The 8,665-nt window shown below is 53.5% G+C and overlaps 2 protein-coding genes across 2 annotated transcripts in view; one reads left to right on the top strand and one right to left on the bottom strand.

Moving 5' to 3' along the window:
- LOC308159180 (tripartite motif-containing protein 16-like) overlaps window positions 1–8,665 on the bottom strand; it is a gene marked incomplete at both ends in the record, with an annotated part of 76,107 nt that overhangs the window by 9,488 nt on the left and 57,954 nt on the right. The window lies entirely within an intron of this gene.
- LOC308159084 (PDZ and LIM domain protein 5-like) overlaps window positions 1–8,665 on the top strand; it is a gene marked incomplete at both ends in the record, with an annotated part of 11,479 nt that overhangs the window by 832 nt on the left and 1,982 nt on the right. Inside the window, 3 exons of the mRNA XM_080532840.1 lie at window positions 272–443; window positions 6,313–6,493; window positions 8,115–8,235. Of these exons, the coding sequence (XP_080388966.1) occupies window positions 272–443; window positions 6,313–6,493; window positions 8,115–8,235 (474 nt within the window). The remainder of the gene's footprint in view (window positions 1–271; window positions 444–6,312; window positions 6,494–8,114; window positions 8,236–8,665) is intronic.

The following is an 8,665-nucleotide window of genomic DNA, read 5'->3' as shown; positions in this document are numbered from 1 at the left end:
GTTGACAACACTTGGATGTTTATTTTCACAACCTTCCTCTCTTGTCTCCCCCCGCCCCCCCCCCTCCCCCCCGCCCCCCCCTCCCCCCCTCCCCCCCCCTCTCCCCCTCCCTCCCTCCTCCCCCCTCCCCCTCCCTCCCCCCCCCCCCACCTCCCCCCCCTCCCCCTCCCTCCCCCCCCCCCCCCCTCCCCCCTCCCTCCCCCCCCCCACCTCAGGTGTGTCTAAGCCAGGTGTGCAGCCCCGGCCTCATCACCCCGTCCTTCGGCGTGAGGGGGGGGGAACGGCACCACCCCCCACGGCGGCCCCCCCAAAGGCCGCGCCCCTGAGCGGCCCACCCCCCAGCCGCACCCCAAAGACCAGCAGGACTCCCTGGTGCAGATGGCCGAGCACATCCCCGCCGGGACACGCACCCCCATGTGTGGACACTGCAACATGGTGATCAGGTGAGGGGGGGGGGGGAAGAGAGGGGGGGGACCCCCATGTGTGGACACTGCAACATTGTGATCAGGTGAGGGGGACGACGACGACACTGCAACAGGTGATGGGGGGGGAGAGAGGGGGGGGGGACCCCACTGCAACATGGTGATCAGGTGAGGGGGGGGGGAGAGAGAGAGAGAGAGAGAGAGATAGACGGAGATGGAAAGAGATATGAAGAGAGAGAGACAGAGAGGAAAGAGAGAGATGGAAAGAGAGAGAGAGAGAGAGAAATAGAGAGAGAGAGAGATGGAAAGAGAAAGAGAGATATGGAGAGAAAGAGACAGGGAGATGGAAAGAGATAGAGAGAGAGAGAGAAAGCCCTTATAAACCTTCATAAGACCTACATACAGTACCTGTCCCCCTCTTGAAGTTTAAAGTGCAGTTGCATAATTAATCGCCTCTTATCTGTAGTAAACAGCCGTCCAGCAGCATGTAGAGGCGCTGCACAACAGCCCACAGGAGAGGCTGTCAGACAGACCTGTCAGACTCTGTGTGTGTGTGTGTGTGTGTGTGTGTGTGTGTGTGTGTGTGTGTGTGTGTGTGTCTGTGTGTGTGCGTGTGTGTGTGTGTGTGTGTGTGTGTGTCTGTGTGTGTGCGTGTGTGTGTGTGTGTGTGTGTGTGTGTGTGTGTGTGTGTGTGTGTGTGTGTGCTGCTCTCTGTAAGGAGAGAGGACGACAGGGAGGCCTGGCTCAGGGAGATAAGACCTGGACACACACACACACACACACACACACATATACGGACACACACACACACACACACACACACACATATACGGACACACACACACACACATATACGGACACATGCACGGACGCACGCATACACATACACGGACGCACGCACACACACATGCATACACACACACATACACACGCACACGGACACACACACGCATATACGGACGCACGCATGCATACACACACTCACACGCACACACACACACAGACATACGCACACACACACGCACACACACATACGCGGACGCACACACACACGCACGCACACACACACACACACGCATACACACACACACATGCATACACGGACACGCACACACACAAACACACACACACACATACACACACACACACACATGCAAGCACGCACGCACACACACACCACATACACACACACACACACACACACATACACTAGCCTGTGTGATCCTTTAATTAGCGGAGAGTTAGATCTGATCAATAGATCATGACAGGAACACACACCGGCCGCATCCCATTCCTAATCTCACCTCAGATCCTAGCTCCTACTCCCTGTAGCTCCTAGCCCCTAGCCCCTGTAGCTCCTAGCACCTACCCCCTGGACACTCCTCTAGATCCTAGCCCCTACTCCCTCTAGATCCTAGCCCCTACCCCCTCTAGCCCCTAGCCCCTACCCCCTGGACACTCCTGTAGATCTGAGAGGATTCGATGATGATGATGATGATGATGATAAGAAATATATGAATAGCTTCATTTTTTACCTCAGATTTTCTTTCTATGGGGGAGGAAATGTCGCTGTAAAAGGCTAGAAAGAGAGATATGGAGGGAGAGAGAGAGAGAGAGATATGAAGAGATAGAGAGTGAGATGGAAAGAGAGAGATAGAGAGAGACTGAGACAGAGATGTGGAAAAAGAGAGAGAGATATGGAGAGAGGGAGATGGAAAGAGATGGAGAGAGAGAGATATGAAAAGAGAGAGAGAGGGAGATGGAAAGAGATGGAGAGAGAGAGGGAGATGGAAAGAGAGAGAGAGAGAGAGAGAGAAAGCCCTCATAAACCCTTCATAAGATCTACATCAAGAAACGTCGCTGTATTGCAAACCGTTCATCCAATCCTCTCAGAATCGACAGCAGTTAGCGCGAGGTGAGTCCGGGCTAGCGTGAGTAGGAGGCTAGAATACGGTTTGGAACTGAGCCCCCTGTCTCCTCTCCTTCCTCCAAGGTAATTACAGTTAACGGCCCGTCCGCAGCTCGTTAAGGGCCCTGCTGTCGCTAAGCCCACGCCTCCGTGGCCGTCGCTATCTCGCCTGGTGTGGCTAACACAGCTAGCGTTACAGCCCGATATAGCAGCTAGCTAGCTAACGTTACCGGCCCGGGGGATAGGGTGGCAGCTAGCAGACGCCGCGCCCTGCCAAGGAGGTTGGGTGACGGCCGGGTCAGTTTAGGACGTCCATTGTGTGTGTTAAATATCCCGCTGTTGTCTCCCCCCACTTAACTTAATCATTCTGTTTGTGGGAGAGACGTCGGTTGAGCCGACGGCTGAGTAGCCTTGTTAGCCTAGCGCTCCGGTGACACTCCGGTGGCTAGATAACGCTGTCACAATAGTCTAATCTACTGTACAGGGAACAGGGGAGGCTGGTGGAGGTAAAACACCAGGGGAGGCTGGGGGAGGTAGAACACCAGGGGAGGCTGGGGGAGGTAGAACACCAGGGGAGGCTGGGGGAGATAGAACACCAGGGGAGGCTGGGGGAGATAGAACACCAGGGGAGGCTGGGGGAGGTAGAACACCAGGGGAGGCTGGGGGAGGTAGAACACCAGGGGAGGCTGGGGGAGGTAGAACACCAGAGGAGGCTGGGGGAGGTAGAACACCAGGGAGGCTGGGGGAGGGTAGAACACCAGGGGAGGCTGGGGGAGGTAGAACACCAGGGGGAGGCTGGGGGAGGTAGAACACCAGGGGAGGCTGGGGGAGGTAGAACACCAGGGGAGGCTGGGGGGAGGTAGAACACCAGGGGAGGCTGGCGGAGGTAGAACACCAGAGGAGGCTGGGGGAGGTAGAACACCAGGGGAGGCTGGGGGAGGTAGAACACCAGGGGAGGCTGGGGGAGGTAGAACACCAGAGGAGGCTGGGGGAGGTAGAACACCAGGGGAGGCTGGGGGAGGTAGAACACCAGAGGAGGTTCCATGCGATGAACAACGACCCCTGTCCTTCAATTTCTACCTCCACCTGCCTCCCCTGATGTAGACCTTCCATAGCTGACCAGGCCACACACACTGTAATGTTCAGCCTCATCTGTCCATACAAACAGGGCCAGGAGATTCTATTTCTCATGCATCTAACCAGGTCTCATAGAGATACCATACATTTAGCTGGACAGAATTAGAGTTGGATGGACTGCACTTATATAGAGCCTTTTTTGCTGCTCCAAAGCGCTTTGCAACGGCCTCTCATTCACCCAATCACACAACGATGGCAGCAAGCTGCCATGCAAGGCGCCCGGCCCGCTCACTGGGAGCAATTTGGGGTTCAGTGTCTTGCCCAAGGACACTTCGACATGTGGCCAGCTCGAACCGCCGATCTGCCAACCTTGTAATCATTAGACGGCGGCTCTACCTCCTGCGCCTCAGCCGCCCCACACAGAATTGATACCACACTGTTGTACACAATATTTACATTTACATTTACATTTTTGGCATTTAGCAGACGCCTTATTCCAAAGTGACTTACAATCAATACATTTGAATACTAAGCATGTGAATCAGCAGTCCACTATTCGTTGCAGGAAGAGTAATCTAGCTCGGGCCCGGGGCCACTGATAGAAGGAAAAACCTTCTCCCTATCACCTTCTTCTAAAACTTTTTTTTTTTTTTTTTTACAATATTGTACTGTAGCATGGGCAACTTTCCCAGAACGAATAATACTGCGTGTTATTTGTCAGTGGCGGACTCGGGCTGTTTGAAGAGAAGGGGCGAAAAGAATAAAAGGGCACCTACTGCACAACATGGGACCCCATCAGTGCACATGGTCAAGTTTAGACCATCCTCAAATTTTGCCACTCAAAAGGGCACTTTAGTGCGACGTTTTTCAACTGTGGGGGCACATGGTCAAATTTAGACCATTGGAGGGGCACCAATAGGGCACATCCTCTCATTTTTGCCACTCAAAAGGGCACTTAAGCGAGACGTTTTTTTAACCGTGGGGGGCACCAGGAGGGGCGGTCGCCCCCCCTGCCCCCCCCCTGAGTCCGCCAGTGTTATTTGTAGAGCCGCTTCTCATTTCCACAAAAAAAAATCACAATGCTTTGTACCTCAGCGACGATCTCTGTAGAAAATAAACAATAAAAAGGCTCTGGGATTCACACAATAACAAAGTGGTCTTTCCGCCAATTTACAATTGTAACCAATCCCAGATTGCCCCTTTAAACGAAAAAGCTAAAATTCACATTAACAATATTAAACAAAAGCGGATAGATGACTACAATAACACACTAGGCTACAGGAGGAGGCAACACTGTCTAAACAACAGACCTTGAAACGTAGCCTTGGCCCAACCAGAGACACCACAACGAAAATACCACATTTAAATAAAAGACAGTTGGTAAGACTGAGTCTTTAGGAGAGCTAGGAGGCTAGCCTGACAACCCAGGCTGGGCTGGGCTGTACAGTGCTGCTTCTGGAATGTTCCATTCCATTCATTCCTGTCTCTCACCTGTCTGTCTCTCCTGTCTCTCACCTGTCTGTCTCTCCTGTCTCTCACCTGTCTGTCTCTCCTGTCTCTCACCTGTCTGTCTCTCCTGTCTCTCTTCTCCCGTCTCTCCTGCCTCTCACCTGTCTGTCTCTCCTGTCTCTCACCTGTCTCTCTCTCCTGTCTCTCACCTGTCTGTCTCTCCTGTCTCTCACCTGTCTGTCTCTCCTGTCTCTCACCTGTCTCTCACTCTCCTGTCTCTCTCCTGTCTCTCTCCTGTCTCTCACCTGTCTGTCTCTCCTGTCTCTCTCCTGTCTCTCACCTGTCTCTCTCCTATGTCTCCTGTCTCTCGCCTGTCTCTCTCTCTCCTGTCTCTCACCTGTCTCTTTCTCCTGTCTCTCCTGTCTCTCTCCTGTCTCTCTCCTGTCTCTCCTGTCTCTCTCCTGTCTCTCATGTCTCTCACCTGTCTCTCTCTCTCCTGTCTCTCACCTGTCTGTCTCTCCTGTCTCTCACCTGTCTGTCTCTCCTGTCTCTCACCTGTCTGTCTCTCCTGTCTCTCACCTGTCTGTCTCTCCTGTCTCTCACCTGTCTCTCTCTCCTGTCTCTCCGGTCTCTCACCTGTCTGTCTCTCCTGTCTCTCACCTGTCTGTCTCCCCTGTCTCTCACCTGTCTGTCTCTCCTGTCTCTCACCTGTCTGTCTCTCACCTGTCTCTCTTCTCCCGTCTCTCCTGTCTCTCTTCTCCCGTCTCTCCTGTCTCTCACCTGTCTGTCTCTCCTGTCTCTCACCTGTCTGTCTCTCCTGTCTCTCACCTGTCTGTCTCTCCTGTCTGTCACCTGTCTCTCTCTCCTGTCTCTCCTGTCTCTCTCCTGTCTCTCACCTGTCTGTCTCTCCTGTCTCTCACCTGTCTGTCTCTCCTGTCTCTCACCTGTCTGTCTCTCCTGTCTCTCTTCTCCCGTCTCTCCTGTCTCTCCTGTCTCTCTCTCCTGTCTCTCTCCTGTCTCTCCTGTCTCTCTCCTGTCTCTCCTGTCTCTCTCCTCTCTCTCCTGTCTCTCCTGTCTTTCTCCTGTCTCTCTCCTATGTCTCCTGTCTCTCTCCTGTCTTTCTCCTGTCTCTCTCCTATGTCTCCTGTCTCTCACCTGTCTCTCTCCTGTCTCTCCTGTCTCTCTCCTGTCTCTCACCTGTCTCTCTCCTATGTCTCCTGTCTCTCTCCTGTCTCTCTCCTGTCTGTCTCTCCTGTCTCTCTCCTGTCTCTCTCCTGTCTCTCTCCTGTCTCTCTCCTGTCTCTCACCTGTCTGTCTCTGCTGTCTCTCACCTGTCTCTCCTGTCTCTCACCGGTCTGTCTCTTCTGTCTGTCTGTCCTGTCTCTCCTCTTGTCTCTCCTGTGTCTCACCTGTCTGTCTTTCCTGTGTCTCTCCCCCCCCCCCCCCCCCCCTCAGAGGACCGTTCCTGGTTGCCATGGGGAAGTCGTGGCACCCCGAGGAGTTCAACTGCGCCCACTGCCGGACCTCCCTGGCGGACGTGGGCTTCGTGGAGGAGGAGGGGGCGGTCTACTGTGAACACTGCTACGAGGACTTCTTCGCCCCCACCTGCGGACGCTGCCAGCAGAAGATACTAGGGGTGAGGGGGGGGGGGGTCAAGGGTCAAGGGTCAATGGTCATGTAAGGGGTGGGATTGTATGAAAATGTAGTTTTTAACACTAGAACAGCCATGTTCATTTGTCCCTGTGAGTAAAAACATTGTTATATCTTTGCACTCGATCATAATGGACCCTCCTTTCATAACTTGTCCTAGATATGTTGCGTTCTACCACCCAGTATCCTTACACTTTCAAAATCACATCAGGATAAGCTAGTATGAAGATATTTTGCTAGTTTTTCTGTGTAGGAGGCAGGCTAATTTACAAGTATAGTACCCATTGTAAAGACTATGGTCATTTGACCCCCCGAGGCGGCTCTTATAGTAGGTAACATAGACACGGCTGTCCTACTGTTAAACGCATCGGAAATGTAGTTTGGAAGATTGGAACACGGAACAGTTTCACCACCATTTTGTCCCCCACCACTACATCCCTGGTTGAGTCACCGTGGCAACCCCGTGGGAGGGATCACCACTGCCTGTCAATCACCCTCTGGTTTCAGCCAATGGGGGGGAGGGGGGTGGGGGAGGGGCTCTGATGTGGAGGTGTCAGACAGGGAGGCAGGAAACATGGGGTCAGCAGGCATCATGGGTTCTAGACCTCTTACCCTCCTCTCCATCACGCGTTCCTCCCTCTCTCTCTCTCTCTCTCTCTCTCTCTCAGGCCGCTGCTTCTCACACTCTCTAACCGGCTTACCTCTCCTTTTAACCCTCTTCTCACTCCCTCCTTCTTAATCCCTCATACCTCCCCCTCCTCCATCCCTCCGTCCCCTGACCCGACCCGCTCTCACCGATGAATGGTGGGAAAGCGATGTGTGTGTATGTGTGTGTGTGTGTGTGTGTGTGTGTGTGCGTGTGTATGTGTGTGTGTGTGTGTGTGTGTGTGTGTTTGATCATGCATGTGTGTGTGCGTGTGTGTGTGTCTGTATGTGTGTGTGTGTTTGATCATGCATGTGTGTGTGTGTGTGTGTGTGTGTGTGTGTGTGTGTGTGTGTGTGTGTGTGTGTGTGTGGCAGTTGAGTGGTGGGAAAGCCGTGTGTGTGTAAGCTGTATCATGTGGCCTGTGGAGGAGAGGAGAGATGGAGGAAGGCTTAGCAGACTAGACGTGTTAGAGTTAGCACCCTGCACCCAGCCTCCCTCCACCCAGCCTCCCTCCACCCAGCCTCCACCCTCCACCCTCTACCCCCCACCCTCCACCCTCCACCCTGCACCCAGCCCCCACCCTCTACCCTGCACCCAGCCCCCACCCTCCACCCCCCACTCTCCACCCTGCACCCTCCACCCAGCACCCTGCCTCCCTCCACCCAGCCTCCAGCCTCCACCCTGCACCCTGCACCCTCTACCCTGCACCCAGCCTCCACCCTCCTCCCTCCACCCAGCCTCCAGCCTCCACCCTGCACCCTGCACCCAGCCTCCACCCACCACTCTGCAGCCTCCACCCAGCCTCCACCCAGCCTCCACCCTCCAGCCCTCCAACCTCCTGGTCCAGTGTTAGCACCCTGCAGCCTGGTGTCAGACACACACACACATACAGACACACACACACACACACACACACATACAGTACATGGGCTGACTGTGATTGTGATTGGTCGTCTTACAGGAAGTGATCAACGCCCTGAAGCAGGCCTGGCACTCGTACTGCTTCCTGTGTGCTTCCTGCCAGCAGCCAATCAGGAACAACACCTTCCACCTGGAGGACGGGGAGCCCTACTGCGAACAAGGTGACAGACGAGAGGCCACAGAGAGACAGGACGCTTCATCTAATAACAATACCAGACCACATGGTCTTAGGAACACCCAGTCACTGAGTTGCATTTTTCTGATTTTTACATAATATTCTGAAACGACAGATTGTAAGCTTTCAAATGATGTGTCATACATTGAAATCGGACAGAAGTTGAAGACGATATACGTATTTGAATGTCGGTACACCTCAAACAGAGAATGGGAGAATTCTTCTGGGTTCTTCCCTGGGATGTTTGAACAGCGTGGCGCTGGATTGCAATGATCAGAACCTGACTGGCGTTTATTCCTGTCAGAATGCAAAAAGAAAATACAGTTAAAAATACAGTTAAAATTGTGAATTCACTGAGGAACATCACAATAACTTTCATTTTAGTTTTTAACGACGTCTTTGGTGATCAAAGATAG

This window comes from Nansenia antarctica (genome assembly GCF_963989245.1).
Source record: "Nansenia antarctica genome assembly, chromosome: 5".
Lineage (NCBI taxonomy): Eukaryota > Metazoa > Chordata > Actinopteri > Argentiniformes > Microstomatidae > Nansenia > Nansenia antarctica.
Note: the sequence above shows the minus strand (reverse complement) of the source record. Positions and strands in the feature narration are given on the sequence as shown.